This window comes from Tasmannia lanceolata, unplaced genomic scaffold (assembly GCF_043159265.1).
Source record: "Tasmannia lanceolata isolate RefF3 unplaced genomic scaffold, GAP_Taslan_0.1 ptg000007l, whole genome shotgun sequence".
NCBI lineage: Eukaryota > Viridiplantae > Streptophyta > Magnoliopsida > Canellales > Winteraceae > Tasmannia > Tasmannia lanceolata.
The window spans coordinates 5,535,029-5,552,473 of record NW_027518684.1 but is presented as its reverse complement, the minus strand read 5'-3'; the positions used below and the strand labels follow the sequence as shown (position 1 = coordinate 5,552,473).

General features: G+C 36.2%; 1 protein-coding gene across 4 annotated transcripts; it reads left to right on the top strand.

Annotated features, from left to right (window-relative positions):
* Positions 1–272: 272 nt before the first annotated feature.
* On the top strand, positions 273–16,254 carry PDS3 (phytoene desaturase 3). Of its 4 annotated transcripts, none has more exons than XM_077384734.1 (16): positions 273–550; positions 3,703–3,755; positions 3,848–4,074; positions 4,149–4,281; positions 4,800–4,888; positions 6,189–6,246; positions 7,278–7,433; positions 9,700–9,848; positions 11,351–11,470; positions 12,459–12,672; positions 12,795–12,897; positions 13,154–13,201; positions 13,788–13,833; positions 14,087–14,274; positions 14,682–14,844; positions 15,894–16,254. In XM_077384734.1, exons 3-16 carry the CDS (start codon positions 3,868–3,870, stop codon positions 15,954–15,956), a joined length of 1,737 nt encoding a protein of 578 aa, XP_077240849.1. In that variant the 5' UTR covers positions 273–550; positions 3,703–3,755; positions 3,848–3,867; the 3' UTR covers positions 15,957–16,254. The 4 variants fall into 4 exon arrangements, with proteins under 4 accessions (XP_077240849.1, XP_077240850.1, XP_077240851.1 ...); XM_077384735.1 differs by having other exon boundaries at positions 273–561; XM_077384736.1 differs by lacking the exon at positions 3,703–3,755 and having other exon boundaries at positions 273–561.
* The last annotated feature ends 1,191 nt before the right edge of the window (positions 16,255–17,445 follow it).

Sequence of the window (17,445 nt, the reverse complement as noted above, 5' to 3'; positions counted from 1 at the left end):
TAACCCTCTGAATTGTGGAAATTATTTGTTGGAGATTTTATATGGTACTTCCCACTTGGGCATTTATTTATGTGGGTGGGAAAAAAGTTTAATGGAGCCCACCTATTTGGATAATCTAAGCCATTCATTTCTTGGCCTTTGTGGTAGATAGGCCATCCATCAGAAATCTTCTCCATACAATGAGCCTAATGTTTTTTTAACTTTTTGATTTGTGGGAGGGTTAGGATCATTCGATGTGAAACATTTTTTTTAAATTTTGGGTCATGGCCTATCCATATCGGGGTCCAACAAATGAACGGTTGGGATCATCGAAGTGGGTCCCACCCTTGCCGAATATTCCATCACCTGAGAAGGGCCTTCCACTATTGTTTTTAGTCCAATTTTGTATTCCTTGTCTAGGCTTTTGATTCGGCCAACTCATCCATTAAAAACTTGTTTCATCTTTTTTCTCTTCTCTTTCAACAAGTTTCTTCCACTTAATTTCTCTGTGGAAGAAACCCACTTCAAAAGCTTCTAGCCCTTTAATAGTCCTTCCTTTTTTCTGTGAAAGGTGAGGAACAGGTAGTTTTCTCTGTAATATCTCTTGGGTATCTGCTTATTTTGTCGTGTAGCCACCTATGCTGTTAGTTTCTTATTTCATGTCCGGATGGTTTAGGACTTTTCAAGTTTCCAAGTTTTTGATTGAACACTCAGAATTTTTTAGTTAATATGCCAAATATGAAGAAACTGATGATGGGGTTTTCAATTAACTGGGTTTTGAACCTGGGTTTGTTGTGAGTTTAGTTGTGGGTTTTTTCTGGTGGCACAAATGGTTGTTGAAATTTGAAAAGATTTTTAAGTGAATAATTTCATATTGACGGTTGGAGTTTCAAATAACTGTTTGTTGTAAGTTGTTTCGCCTCATCTGGTGATTGATGCATTGATTATGTTTTTTTGAAATGGTGCATTGATTCTGTTGCTTCTTGATTTAATTATTATGGACTCAAATTTAAACGTAATTTTGAGTCCAATAATCGGTTTGGCACTCACAATCGGTTATCATAATCTTAAACGAACAGGAGCTTAGTGGTTTTTTTGTTTCAAATTCAGCTGTTATATGTTTCTAGAGGATTTTACAGTGGCACAAGCTGCTAATGGTTGTTTTTGGACATTATTTAGGGGTTATGCAGTTGATTATTTGTGCAAAACTATAAGTTATGTTGCATTTTCCACAAAATTAATTGACTTTTTCTCAACAGTTGATATGTTGATTTGGTGGTAGCTTGATTCGTGTATGGTAGAACCTGTTTCTTGATATTCTCTTTTTTGAAGTTCTGAAAACATGTCTTCAACTTTCAGTTTTTTTTTTTTTTTAAATCTATGTGGGGAATTTCTTTTATTTTATACCTTTTCCCCCTCAGCTTATCATTTCTGTTTGTATGGATTTCGCAACTTTCCGTGGAGAGATATCAATGCTTATTTTTTTTTCTTTGGATAGATTAGTTTGTGTCGCCATTTCTGCATTTTCAGAGTTATGTTAGCGGTTATTATAGAGCCGATTAGGGGTGTAAACGGATCAAATTCGAAGCGGATATGGCTATATCCGAATTCGATTACAGTATACACTATCCGAATTCGGATTCAGATTCGAATTTGACAGATATTTAATGTCTATTACCAAATTCGATTCTGGCGGATATTGTTCGAATTCGGATATTATCTGTATCCGTTTATCCGGTAAATTTGAACATTTTATTGCAGCACTTTATCTTTCTTCTCCTTCTTACTCCTCGAATGAATTTTCCAAACCCTGAAACCATACCTCTACCTTCTCTTCTCAAAATTAACTCTCAAACCCTAAAATATATAAGATCCTCTTCTTCCTTTTAAAACAAAGGCAGAGAGAGAGAGAGAGAGAGAGAGAGAGAGAGAGAGAGAGAGAGGCAGTGGGGATGGATGATGTTGGTAATGGTCTTTGGGTTTTTTTTTTTTTTTTTGGTGTATATGATGGAATGGGTTTGGGCTATTTTGAACAGGGGAAGAGGGATTGCTGATGGTGGAAGATGAAGAGAAATGGGGATGGAGATGGGGATTGGGTTAGACATGGAGGTGACTGGTGGTGATGGAGGTGGTCGTAAGAAGGTGGAGAGGGGCAGCGATGGATTTTGGTGGGGGTTGGGGGCACTAAGGAATGCCGGAGATAGTGTCCCGGCCTCCTCATTTCTCCTCTCTTTTGCTTCTCCTTGCAAAATACTGGCAAAAGGTCTTGCAAAAGACTGAAGTATAAAACATTAATAGGGATAATACTAAAGGCAATAACAGATAATCATCAATAATGGGAACTCCACTCAATGCTTAGAGAGATATCAAATCTTGAATTCAATGAGTCAAGTACTTCATATAGAGAGATTTCATTATTATTTAAACTGCTATAATAAAGGGAAAGTGTTTGGTACTTGTAATGTGTAAAGGCGGAAGTTTAGCCATATGAGCACTTAATAGGCTTATAAAAAGTTTTGCTAGAGTGCTTGAGTTACAGGGGCACTTTTGTAAGCCAAGGGTTCCCATGGGTTAATCATTCACCTTACCTTCTTGTTTTGATGATTAGCAAACTCAAATTGATTAGCATTTATGGACTAATGTGTTGCTTGAGGTATTGTGTTATATACAGGAATTTCATGTCATAATCGCCATTACACAACTCTTCTCAATACATGGCTTGTGGATCAAGGATCAAAGGAACCAAGAGCTTGCGCCTACAGTGAAGACATCACCATTTGGAGATGATCTAGTCAAGAAGCTCGAGATGAAGATCCCACAAGTTCCCTTAGCAAGTGTCAAGAAAGAGCTTGGAGTTGAACATGCCATGGTGACACCTTATGCACCTTTCAATATGTATTGAAGATTGGAGGAGAAGTCACAAGAGCCGAATCAAGTTCAAGATGTTCACTCAAGCCGAAGAAGTCTAGATGACCTTTTTGCTTTAGAATTCTCTAGAAGCTATGACATTTTCTTTCAATCACCATCATCCATTTGCTCTTTCATCCTACAACCCACATTTGTTGTTTCATAAAGAAGCTATGTCAAACTCCAAGACTGCCCTTAAAATGAGAGATTACTCCATTTCCCACCCAAAACACTTTTTTTTTTCTAAAAAGAAAATTTACTTTTCTTTTAGAAACAAAAGATAGTGTGTCATTACTAAAATAAATATTAATGATATTATTATAAATAAAAATGATGTACTTCTCGGATTCGGATGTTAAACGGCAGATATACCATTTACCAGGATGCGCCCAGATTCGCATCCGCTAAGAGCCAAATATCTCATAAACGGATTCGGATAATATCTGCTTGAAACAGATTCAGATAATATTCGCCTTAAACGGATTCGGATGCAAATGGTAATCGAATTTTCGAATATCCATTTACACCCCTAGAGCCGATATTCTGAATTCATGAGGGCGAGCCTTGGCGCAACGGTAAGGTTGCTCCATTGTGACCTTGTGGTCCTGGGTTTGAGTCACGGAAACAGCCTCTCTGCAAAACAGCGGTAAGGCTGCGTACATCTAGCCCTCCCCAGACCCTGCAATGGCGGGACCCTCGTGCACAGGGCCGTCCTTTTTTATTTTATGAAAGCATTGGTTCTGAAAATTGTAGTCTGAGTTAAATTTTGGGGAAATGAACCTGACGTTAAACGATGATTTTTCTCCCCTTTTCCAGGATTTTCTTTAGGGTTTGCATCTCCTTGTGCTCCTGCATTATTGACATATAAAGTAAGATGAGAAGTTGCCTTGTTATTATTGTAACTAGTACAGTTTTCATCACAGTGACTGACACTTGTTATGCTAACCATGTGGTAAAACAGTACATTGGAGATTCGTCACCATGAATATTTCTGCCATGAATTTAAGCGGCCCAATTCATAAAAGACATCTGTCCAGTTCACATTCGACTCGCAAATGTTTTGGTATAAATTCTGAATATAACAATATGCTAGCATTCAGAGGCAGTGATTCAATGGGTCACCGCTTGGGAACTCCAAATTCATGGTTTATTGGAACAAGGCCGAAGCAGGAAGTTGGTCCTTTGCAGGTTTGTTTGCTGCTTTACATTTGGAGAACATGCATCATTTAACACAAACAAGTGATTGGGAATTATGAATGCAGGTTGTTTGCATGGACTATCCGAGACCCAATCTTGAAACCGCTGTTAATTTTTTAGAAGCAGGTTCCTTTTCTTCATCCTTTCGTACTTCAGCACGCCCAAGTAAACCATTACAAGTTGTAATTGCTGGGGCAGGTAAACATAAATAATTCATTTATTTATGCCTATAACATAGATAATCCATTTTCTGCTCTATTTCTATGTGTTAGGCTCTAGCTGTTAGTTTTTGTTCTTCACCATATTTGCCTGTGTTCCTTCTTGCATCTTGTCTTGTCATGAGCCCTGGTTTGATATGTAGATATAATTTTGAAGCATGCGTATTAGGAATGCTACTTTAGTTCTCGTTTTGGTCTTTAAGCACACTTGGGTATAGTTTTCTGCTAATGCAGTAGTAGCTTATGCCTGCTTCACGAGTTGATGGTCTATTCATTGTGATGTTTAGTCTCCAAGTAGGTGACATCTGGGTTTTATTTTCATGCTTAGGTTTGTTAGACCTTTTTTCATTTGCTTTCCTTTTTATGTCGTCATTCACACCTAACCATTTTTCATGTGATTTTATATTGTCATTCACACATAACCATTTTTCATGTGATTTTATATTGTCATTTCCTTTCCCCTTCTACTCCTATTGTAACTTTCTTACCTGTTTGTAGGTTTGGCTGGTTTATCTACGGCAAAATATCTTGCAGATGCCGGTCACAAGCCCATATTGTTGGAGGCGAGAGATGTTCTGGGTGGAAAGGTTTATATATTGCTGGTCCTCAAGATTTTTATTTTTAATTTTTGATAAATTTAATTCCATTGCTAGGTTTTTTTCCCTGGTTTGTTCTTTATGCTATTGTTCTCATATTCTTCTAATAAAATTGACCAGACCAATTTAAGTAACTGCCGTTATTTTGAAAAAAAAAATCAACATTCTGTCTTTGTTGGGAATATGCGATTTGAACTCATGACATGGTCCCCAGAAAACCTATTGTCTAATTATTTCCCTAAAACTCTTCAGAATTCATGGTTTAAAATCTTGGCTGAGTCACATCAACTCGGCAGCGCCTTTCATTCTTCAAAAGGAATTGGTTCGATAAGTTTGTGACTTGTGACTCAGCTTATATGAACTCGTTTTAGCCAGTACCTGAGTGGTACGAACATGTTAGCTGTAATGAACCTGATCGAATTGTCCTGCAAGACCCGTACTTTAGTTTTAGCCAGTGCGTGACTGGTATGGACATGTTAGCTGGCATGAACCTGATCGAATTGTCCTGCAAGATCCGTACATTAGACCTTGTTCAGAATTTTAAGGCATCATGTATTGCTTCTATTTTCTAAGACCCAAATATGATTTTTTGGTCAATTTTAAATGCTTTTCACTTCACGTTCTATGTGTTCAAAAGTGCAGTCTTGTACTTTTTTTTCATTTCATTAATCAGTTGTATGTAGTCAACCATATGAATCACCAAACAAATAAACATAGACATGCTATGTAGAATAAAAATGTGGTCCATAGTTTCCTGTCTCCCTACCAAGAATACTCTGATCTGCATGCTGGAATTCCTTTTTGGGGCATGGCACAAGTTCAACTTAAGGGGGCAATGCCATCCATGTATCCAACAAAAAACTTCCATACTAGGAGGAACAAGAGATTCCCACACCTTAGCTGATGGCATATTGGGGCTATTGGAAGCCAAGAACAAGAGAAGAAAATTTACCAACAAAAAAGTTACATTGCATTCTCAAATTGCTTTACTGCTAACCTACTTTTTTTACTGCTAACCTACTATAACACAATTTTAATGCATGTTCCAATAAGTGAAAGCTGTTTTTATATAGGTTAATCAAATTCATAGAATAATGTGAACAATATTTAAATATGGCTACAGCTTTATGATGGATAATAAAGTATGGAGGTAATTAGATAATTCCAGTCAAATATATTTTTCTTCGTTCTATAGAATCACATGCATAGTTCTTACTGTAATAATTCCTTGAAGAATGAAAGAGAAAAACGGTAAATTTTGGGCAATATATATTGATCTTTCGTCTAATAGGTGGCTGCATGGAAGGATAATGATGGAGACTGGTGTGAAACTGGCCTGCATATATTCTGTAAGCTTAATGTCTTTAGATTAATTGCAATCTGGATTCTATTGGAATTTCAGAAGTGGAAAGTTTGTTTTCCCCATTTATTTTTCTGCATAGGTTTCTCCTTTTAAGGTGTTTGTTGAGTGTTTTTGTTTTTCTCATAACAAACTTCACCAAATGTTTTATTTTATCATTTCTTCAATTTGCATATTACTGTACAATTTGGTCTCAATTCTCAGCATAATGAGTCATTACGGATAGATATTTGACTTAGGCTTTTCATGGCCAGAGGGCAACACTTTGTTTCTTATACTTCCAGTTGCAACTTACAAGTTAGTTCTCGTAAGAAAGTCAATTGTTAGGAACTAATAGCACAATCCATCATTCAGTACTTTTGACTGAAATGGTTCTTTGTGTGCCTTCTACATCAAGAATAAGAAACATACGGGAGAGTTAAGAACACATGAAATGCCCACTACGTCAAGAATTCCCAAAATACCCCTAGAGAAGCAAGACATTTGCACAGTACATATATATGGTTTAATTCACATGAGGCGGCTGCTCTGTCATGCAACAGCCGGTCCTCGAAATGCCTTATGCGACGATCCCTCGCAAATCCCTATATATATATATATATATATTAATTTTGCTGTACTTCTTCCACTTCCAAATCATTCCACACAAAAGGGAAGAGTCTTTGTCTACGTCAAAGTGTTGTATTCGACAGAGGTACCATATTTTAGATTATATTTGTCTTTTTAGGGTTTCTTTTATTGTATTTTTATTTTTATTTGTATTATTTATATTAGCATTTGGTATGATAAATGGTTAGTTTTATTGATCTTGTGCACTAAATTTGATATTTATTAGGCCCATGAAGAGCCAATATCATACCTGAAATGAAGTAGATGCTTTAAGTAGTAAAATGTTTCTTTTTAAAAAAAAATAAAAAAAAATTTGGTTGATATAATGGTTTCTTCATTCTCTCCCAACTAAATACATTTTTCATGTGAAGTTAATCATGTACGTCTAATGGTGTTTTATTTTTCTTGTAGTTGGAGCTTATCCAAACGTGCAAAATTTGTTTGGGGAACTTGGTATTGATGACCGGTTGCAGTGGAAGGAGCACTCTATGATTTTTGCAATGCCAAACAAGCCTGGAGAGTTCAGCCGCTTTGATTTCCCTGAAGTTCTTCCTGCACCCTTAAATGGTACGCTGTCTATTAACCTCCTGACATGTGGTTGCTGCATTCTGTGAGAAATATGAATTTGAATACCCTCATCTGTCTGCAATTAGCATATTACATCTCTCTTCAACCTACAGATTAGTTCGTTGATCAATCTTCATGTGCACTAATTGATCTCCAAATCGTTATGTTTGTAAATCAACCCAAGTCCATTAACTTGTGACTTGATACACTGGTCAACTTCTAGATCATCACGCAATCATATCTACAAGTAGTCACAGAACATTCAATGTTCAAATCAAAACCCTGATTTCTGGATTGTGTTGATGGTCAACATTTAACTGATAGATTTGATCTGTGGTAACATGCAATTATCTCAAACTCATAAAGATAGATTAACCCATATCCTCCTGCACTCAAAAGGCCTTTGACCAAAATATGTTGCATATAGCATAACAAGGAAGCAGCCCCCTACGGGAGGACTCTTTGTGAAACTTTTACAATGAATTTCCATTCTAAGAAACATGCTCTAGTAGAAATTGCATGGAAGTCCAATAAAGAGTCCCCTATGTGGGCTCTTTTCTAATAAGTTCAATAAAGAGTCTTCTGGGTGGACTCTTTCTTAAGAAATTCAGTAAAGATCCTCCTTCGTGTGGGCTCTTTCTGAAGAAGATCCAATAAATGCTTCTTTGGGATGACTATTTTCAATGAAGTTCAATTAGGTGCCATCCTTTAGGTGGACTTTTTCGGAAGAAGTTTCAATAAATATTCCTCCTTTGGGTGGACTCCCTCCAAAATCCAAATAATTGTACTAAGGATTCCTCCAAGTGGACTCTTTCCAAAGAAGTTCAATAAAGAGCCCTCTGATTGGATTCTTTCTAAAAAGTGTTCAGCAGACAGCAAAGAGCCCTCCAGATGGATTCTTTCCAAAGAAGTTCCACGGAGTTTTGGTGGACCCTTTCCAATGAGAATCAACAAAGAATTTTGCTTTGGGTGGACTCTCCCAAATAGGTTCAGAAAAGCTTTCTCTTTTGGAAGGGCGTTTTCTATTAAAAAAAGAATCCTCCCTTGAGTGCATTCTTACAAAGTCTTCATTTAAGGGAAAGCTATCTCAACAAATACTTCTGAAACTTGAACCAAATGTGAACCGAGGATTTCTTTCTTGGAAAAACTTTTCCAAAGGTTCTAAAGATAAGAATTTTGTGAACTATATTTCTTTGGTGGGACTCTCCCGAAAGGTTGCGATATTAAAGAATCATGTGAATTGAAGAGTCCCTCTTTCTAGAGGACCCTTCTAAAAGTTCCAACATGAAGTAATCTGAAACTGAAGCCCCTCTTCCAGGAGGACTCTTCCCGAGGTTCTAAAAGATTTAAGTTATGGGAAACTGAAGAGGTCCTTTTCTTTGAGGACTCTTTCAGAGATTCTAAAAGATCAAAGGTATTTAAAACTGAATAATTACTTTTCAGGACGATTCTGGCAAGTTATGGGAAACTGAAGAGGTCCTTTTCTTTGAGGACTCTTACAGAGATTCTAAAAGATCAAAGGTATTTAAAACTGAATAATTACTTTTCAGGACGATTCTGGCAAGTTATGGGAAACTGAAGAGGTCCTTTTCTTTGAGGACTCTTACAGAGATTCTAAAAGATCAAAGGTATTTAAAACTGAATAATTACTTTTCAGGACGATTCTGGCAGGTCTAAGATTGAGCTCTTGTATCAGGTGAACTTTTCACAAAATTCGCTTTTAAACAGGAGGTATTCTTCCTGATTGTTCTCCCGAGGGATGAGACATCTTCTTTTGGAGCCGTTCAGACCTGCAGCAAAGACAAGGAAACCTATGACTAAAAAAAAACAAAAACAAGACAAGGAAACCTGTGCAGCAAGGACTTCTATTTAATCTTTTTGTTATTTTATTTGTGAAGCACTCGAAATTGGAATTGTGCGAATCTCTTGATGAATATTCAGACTTATTTCCTTTCCTTTAAAAGAATGCAACTGAAGTTTCCACATATTACTTAAACGTCTCCTTTAATGACAATAATTTGATCGCAGTACTTTATGTTTCTTTCATGCACATGTTTGCTGTCAACAATGTGCTACTTGATTTTGTGCTAGTGTAACATGAGGTGTGTATTGAAGATTCTTGTTTTGCACATTCTTCTTTATTATGATTATATGATTATGTTGTTTTCCTGTTAAGTGTGTAACAATTGATATTTTAGCAGCTCATAAAATTTCCTTGTTCGCTACTTAATTTAAGTTATGATTTATTTAAGAATGTGATTGTCAGGGATCTGGGCCATCTTAAAGAATAATGAAATGCTGACTTGGCCAGAGAAAGTGCGCTTTGCCATTGGTCTTTTGCCAGCAATGGTTGGTGGACAGGCTTATGTTGAGGCTCAGGATGGTTTAACAGTTAAAGAATGGATGAAAAGGCAGGTAATAGAATCAAGCTTATTTTATTGGAATATGTGCTAATTTACATGGTTAAATGTTATTATTGGTATAAGAAAGATGTGTTATGCCCTTGGACTAAGTTTTGAAATTCAAATTCTACAGAGCTGAATGGGGTTCATAAGTTGGACAAAGTTGCCAATTCTCTTACCCCTTATGACTTAAAAATACTAGTAACTCCAATAACTTTAGGCTATTTTGATGGGAAAGGACCCTATTACCCCTTATTACTCAAAAAGACTTATAAAATACTTATTTAAAGTCCTATAACTAAAAGAAAAACTCTAAAGAATGTATGGAATCCAAAAGGGGCCCACGTGACATCTAAATCAATCTTTGAAAAAAAAAATTATGTGGGCCTGCCGGGCATGTGGAATATATCTGCAACATCTGTGGATCATATGTGTGTCAGATCATCGATCTAGGACATCTAGATCAAACAATCTGATCGTCCATCCGACTCCATGTCTCCTCCGTCATTTGTGCACTCAGAATCCCGAGTCTAGATCCCCATCAACATGTGTCTGGTTCCCAACTATTGAAAATGGGTATCACATTGTAATTCTAGTTGCCACTTCTGTTTGTGAAGCAATTTTACTGTTTCGGTTAGATTTGGTCCAAATTTCTAATGGTTTTCTTGTGCATAATGGGAGTTAGAGAAAATTCACGGGTCATTGTTTGGAGCAATCAACTCATATATTACCACACACGAGCATATTACCGTCACATAAAAATAATTACTAAAAGACATATGCCCTTCACTTGAGTAAGGATAGGAGAATAAAAAAATACCCTTAACTATGCCATAACCAAGGTTTTAAATTTCGGTTTCGGTTGCCACGGAAACGGAAACATTTCGGTTTTTAGTTGGAAATTTCGGTAGAAATCTTGTAAAATCATGGAAACATATGCAAATGATAGAATTTAAAGATGAAACTTCAGTAAACGCTAGAATGAGCACAAATACACTCTTAGAAACCATGACATGAGCAAGACAATCATCCATATAATGGTTTTAAAATATTGATATCAAATTTCACATGTAATTCATATAAATATTATACATAATGCATGCACCACATTTCGCATGCAATTGATATAATTATAATTATGTAATATATACATATACATGTACCACTATTACACTTACAATTTTGATCTATGCATTTCGGTTTCGGTGGTTATGGAAATGAAAACATTTCGTTATTTCGTGTCAGTTTCGGTGGAAATTTAAAACCATGATTGTAACAGATAAATGAATCTAAGAGAAGCATGAAATACCTTTAACACACAATACAATTAGTTTTGCCCCTTTACATATTAGAGAGGGTTGCTTCTTGACTGCGGCCTTTTATGGCTGAAGGATAGTCAATTGTGGCCTGGTTGATCTTTAACATATTAATTCTTCATTTAATAGAAGGTTAATTGAATTTTATGGAATCCTTCAAATCAGAACATATCAATGATATTGCTATTTTCTTTTTCAGGGCGTACCTGATCGAGTCAATGATGAGGTTTTTATTGCCATGTCAAAGGCTCTGAACTTCATCAATCCTGATGAGCTTTCCATGCAGTGCATTCTGATTGCTTTGAATCGTTTTCTTCAGGTTTGTATGTCCATATTTTCTTTATATTATTTGGAAAATGTTACAGCATTTATCCGATACAAGGTAGAGCTTGAGGTCGTTAGAATTTACTTCATGAAAATAATTATGGACAGAACAAAAATAAGTGCACCGATAGTTAATCCAGTCTCAATTGCTACCCTAAGAGCTGATTAAGCACATTAAATCAAAACAGCATTTTTTTTTTTGTTTCATTTGCTTTTTCAATTTTATAGTGATCCACCGATAAAAAGATGAACCGCAAAATAGAATTTATAACTGTTTGTTTTAAATTTTAAAATGCTTCCTTTTTTGAATCTTCATTAAACAAAAAGAAATCGCAAGTATGGATTTTTTTGATTTACCATTGTTCTTTTCTTTCTATTTCAAAACTTCTCAGCATCAATTAACTGTTGGTTGCTGAGGCTCATAATGGAGTATCCTAGTCATTTGTTTGGCAAAGGTTTGTTTCAATTTATTGTTTTCTGACTTGCGTTAAATGGGAAGCCTTTTGTCTTTTCATTTTTTGTAGGATTCTTGGATAATGGTCTCCCTTTTTAACTCAGCTTTGTGAATGAAATTTCCATGAAATAATCATGTTGCACTGGCTATCCCTGAACTATATGTCAGATATCTTAGTCGGGGACTTATTGCACAGTTTCTATATCTGTCTGAGTTCCTGTTTATTTCTTGAGAGCAGATACCAGTTTTGCATATTCTATCTACTGGCCAAAGAATTGTGGTCAAATTGATTGGTTAACACAAATCAGCTAGAGGTCATATATATCTGAAAGAAAATTGTTAATAGAACTATTAATGAATGATTTACTTCTTTTCTTGCATCATTGTTTCCATCACTGAGATTCATATTGGTGTAGCCATTGAAATGTGAGAAGCATGCAAGTTGAGGTACTAGAAGGAATATGTAGGATTAGATAAATTGCTTGTGAAAGGACTAATTCAAAACTGAATAAATATTTTTTATTAACAGGAAAAGGATGGCTCCAAGATGGCCTTTTTAGATGGTAACCCTCCCGAGAGACTATGTATGCCAATTGCCAATCATATTCAATCATTAGGCGGCCAAGTCCGACTAAATTCACGAATACAAAAAATTGAGCTGAATGATGATGGAACAGTGAAGCATTTTGTTCTTAGTAATGGAAATATAATAGAAGGAGATGTCTATGTAATTGCGGCCCCAGGTATCATCTTGGCTTTTTATCTGAGTTCATCTAGTTACTCTTGGACTTCTAAATTGTGGTTTGTGGTTGATGATGTTGTTCCGTCCCTCTCTGGCATCTCTGATTTGTTTCACTTGTATCAGTTGACATCCTGAAGCTTCTTTTGCCTCAAGATTGGAAAGAAATTTCTTACTTCAAGAAATTGGAGAAACTAGTAGGAGTTCCAGTGATCAATGTTCATATATGGTTAGTTACAGGGTCTACCAGCGTTTACCTTTATATATATATATATATATATATATATATATATATATATATATATATTTTAAGTGCATTTGCTTTCACTTTGTCAGTATGCATTCCATCAATTTTCAAGGTACCTTATTATGGCTCAGTTGATTCAGTAATCTCTAATCTTGCTTTCCATAATTATTGAGCTTAGTAAATATATAACTATGTAGTTTAGTTTTAGTAATATCTTATGTTTGAATTTCTTTCACAGGTTTGATAGGAAGCTGAAAAACACATATGATCATCTACTTTTCAGCAGGTCCTGCTTATACTCATCACCATTATTTTATATTTACTTTAAGTCAACACGGTTTGACTGTATGAATATCTGTATGTAAGGTAGTGGCTTGGTTAATAATCTATTACATGACAAGTTCTAGTATTATTGTGTTTCTGTGCATCTTATGATTGTACCCTACAAAATGTAAAGTGTGATTCCTGTGACATACTCAGCATAGTACTGGGTTAAAAACATAAAACTCAACCCAGACTCAGTGGGGGATCCAGTCTGTGCCAACTCCAAACTGGGTCTGATACTTTGTGTAGTCATTCTGCTGTTTTGAGATAAAAACCCAATAGATCCATTCAACAATAATGAGATTTTTGACTCCTCAACCACTCCATAAATACTTGATTGTGTCAAGAACATCTTGACCCTTCAAGTACTTGATTGAGGTTTTCTTGAATCATGGAAAGACCAATTTAGCTCAATTCGGCCCGATCTTGGTCAGGTTGAGTCAATTGGGCAAGTTCCTACGTCCTTCATCAAATTTGTTTCTTTTTACCACACATTCAATCGTTGTGCAGGAATGCTTATTCATCTAATACTGGTACTTTACTTGCAGAAGTCCTCTTTTGAGTGTATATGCAGACATGTCTGTGACATGCAAGGTATGCACAAGTTAATAAATTATACCCAAAACTGGGCCCTTACATTTGTGCAATGTCAGTCATCATTATCCCATTTTCTCTTTTTCGTCTATTTTTCAAATATGGCATTTGTTGGACCTCTAGGTGTTATTATACCTCAAACAATAGGGTGCAGCAGATTTATTGCTTGCGCATCAGCTGTTTTTTTCCCTCGTTAAAAAAAAGCCTAAACTGTCATTCCCTTATCAGGTTCTGTTTAAAAACCCTCTTACAGGAATATTATGATCCGAACCGCTCTATGCTGGAGCTGGTTCTTGCACCTGCAGAAGAATGGATCTCACGCACTGATGCCGAAATTATTGAAGCTACTATGAAGGAGCTCGCAAAACTTTTCCCTGATGAAATCGCTGCGGATCAGAGCAAAGCCAAAGTTCTGAAATACCATGTTGTTAAAACACCACGGTGAGCTACAAATCACCTTTTTTTTTTTTTCTGAACATAAATGACAAAAGACATGATCAAAGCATCTCAAAGTCAAGCGTAGGCACGGGGTGTCGAGTGACATGAAAACCCTGCAAAACTCAACTTGCAAATCATTGTTATTATTGTTGGTTTGGGAGATCATTATTATGTAAGCAACAGTTGATAAAATTATATGATGGATGTATCTAGTCAAGATTAGGATAAGTATGCTAAAACTATCTAAATAGTATATATTTAATGCTCAAAAAACAAGGATATGTTTGTTTTTTATCCCACCAGTTGCATTGGTATTTCTATGACACATTCAATACAGCAGTTTTTTTTTAGGAAATGGACCCCACCTCTTAGCTGACTTCCCTCACAAAAAGTTTATTGTGCCATTTCAGGTCTGTTTACAAAACCATTCCTGATTGCGAACCATGCCGTCCTTTGCAAAGATCACCAATAGAAGGGTTCTACTTGGCTGGTGACTACACAAAGCAGAAGTATTTGGCTTCAATGGAGGGTGCTGTTCTATCTGGGAAGCTTTGTGCGCAGGCTATTGTGCAGGTAGCGTGACCATGAACTTGATTAGTATTGCTACATATTATGGCTCACCCAATTTTCTACCATATTTCTTTGTAGTCTGTACTGGATACATGCCTAAAAAAGTGCCAATCATTGATCAAAACTCACTGACTGACGAGGAACTCCACAGAGTTGAATCCATTTGACTAGGCCCCAAATATGAGATTGAGAAGTTTTTTCATTGACTAAAGCTGAGTTGAACTCGGAATTCTGAAAGACCAGGAGACTTATTTCAAGTGTCGTCCAAGATTTTTAACATTAGTTTTAACCATGCAATCACATTAACATTTTCACTCTAAACAGACTTTCTTTGAGAAATGGAAAAATCTGGGTGTTTGTTCAGTAAGGACGAAAAAAGAGAAAAACAGTTGCAATCAATTATCAACTGGAGACTTGATGGCAGGTTGTGCAAACAAATTATGATAGTTCAATTGCTGAATGTAAGACTGATGACAGTGAAATTTTAAACTAACCAAGATATCTAAACTTTCAATCTACTTTGAATGATAATTTCTGGAAAGTGCTGATGTGATGTTGTTTCTGTAAGAAAAGATCAATAGGGCAAATAGGGCTGATTTTTCCTTGTCCGTTGTGTAATTTACCAATCAGTTACATAATCATGTTATCTTCTGTTTTCTTTAGAATACCCAAAACTTGTGTGCATTATTAACATTGAAGATCAAATACTCACTTAGTGTCAGGCATAAACACATGGTGTTTAAAAACATGGGGATCCTATTAAAGAAATCTCATGCACGGATATGAAACATATGATTACTGAAAGACATATTACCACAAAATTATCATAACAAGTATTGAGGCATGGGGAAATGTATCTAGTGCTATACAAAATTCAGTAAACCATATATATACACTGTAAATAATGTATATATATATATATATATATATATATATATATATATATAAAATTAAAATAGGTATATAATGAAAGACATATTTTTTCCATCTGTAATGTGAGGTATCATTGTTACTTGGCTCATCCATAAGAACGAACATATTGAAACTGGCAGGACTATGACTTATTGGTGGCTCGGGCTCGAAGAAGCATGGCAACAGAGGCAAGCATTGCTTAGTGAATGAACTGGAACGATAGGCAGGAAACGTCTGGTAAGTATGATCTTGGCAAGAGTTAAAAAAAAGGAAGGGATATTTGATTGTTTCCATGACCAATTTTGTCTCTCACCAACCCAAGTTTATATGGTAATTAACCTCAGTCTGTCTCAAAGGGATTCTTTTATTTTCTATAGTAGATAAAGCTTTTGTACTAAAGGAACATACTGAGACTAGCTGTTATTTACATGATAAACAACTCGGATCTTAATAAGTAAAGCAAGCTACAAACAAAAAACAAATGCATAGCAGATGCCTCTATCATGAGTCGTATGTTGTAGCAGGAGAAGGGGGGGACACCTATTCCATTTCCCTTGTGAAAAAATGACCTCCAGAATGAAGGTAATAATGCTATCGAATGTAAGTTTATGAACGAAATTGTGATGCTCAAAAGAGTTTGGAAAAGGAATTGTAGGCATAGGGAGGCATAGCTCCTCCTTTATTTGACATTGGAATTGGATAGAAATAGTGGGCTCCTATATTTTTCAATATTCATTGGGTTGGTGGGACACCACCTGCTCCATCATTCCACACAACCCTTCTTTAGTTCTGACTTCTGAGGAGATACATTTTCACTTGGCCCTCTTATTAGGCTAGGCATGCCTTCCCCAATCTTGAGGAGGGCCTGCATTAAGAACAATAAGGCCCTGTTTGTTTTGGATTGTGAGTCCAAAACTGATAATGTTTGAGTCCAACAATCACAATCGGTTCCCAAATTCCAAAACAAACAGGGGCTTAAAAAGACCAGAGACAGGGGATCTTATGTCAAAACGGTTCCCCAAAATCCTTCCTCGGCTTGTGGGTTAGTGAAAAAAAAGGAGCCATAGAAATTTTAAGCCAATTTTACAGGTTTATAACCCCCAGAAAAGACTATTGCACTCATTTTTTTTTAAAATAAGCTTCTACAATGCTTATAATTCGAGAGGATCACAAGCCCAGGGTTGTTTTGGACGTGGAATGGAAAAATGCTTGCATGATCTCATCATTTCACAATATAATCCTTTTATTGTATTGGAAAATTAAATGGGCACCCTAGCAATCCAATTAACAATAGGTGCACTCTACATCTGCCACTTGTAAGTAGTTGAGGCTATTGGTCAGTAGGTGTCCTTAGTCTCATATATGCCAAATGGAGATCCCTCCTACTTAGGGGTGTCAATGGACCCAGACGGTCAGATGGATCAAAGGATCTCTCTCTCTCTCTCTCCCCTAACCTTAAGTCCTAAATGCGTACAATGTAAGACCTAGGACACTCCGATGGACAGTTCAACCAGATCGTGATTGAGACATAGGTGGGACCAATCCAAAGTGTATTATTGGCTGCTCTAACATGCAACAGACCATCGCGAAATGCCTTTTGCCATGGTCGCTAGCAAATCCCATATTTAGTTGTTAACAACAAATTATAGGGAGAGGATAAATTCGCACCCCCTGTAGGATTGTTCGCACCTT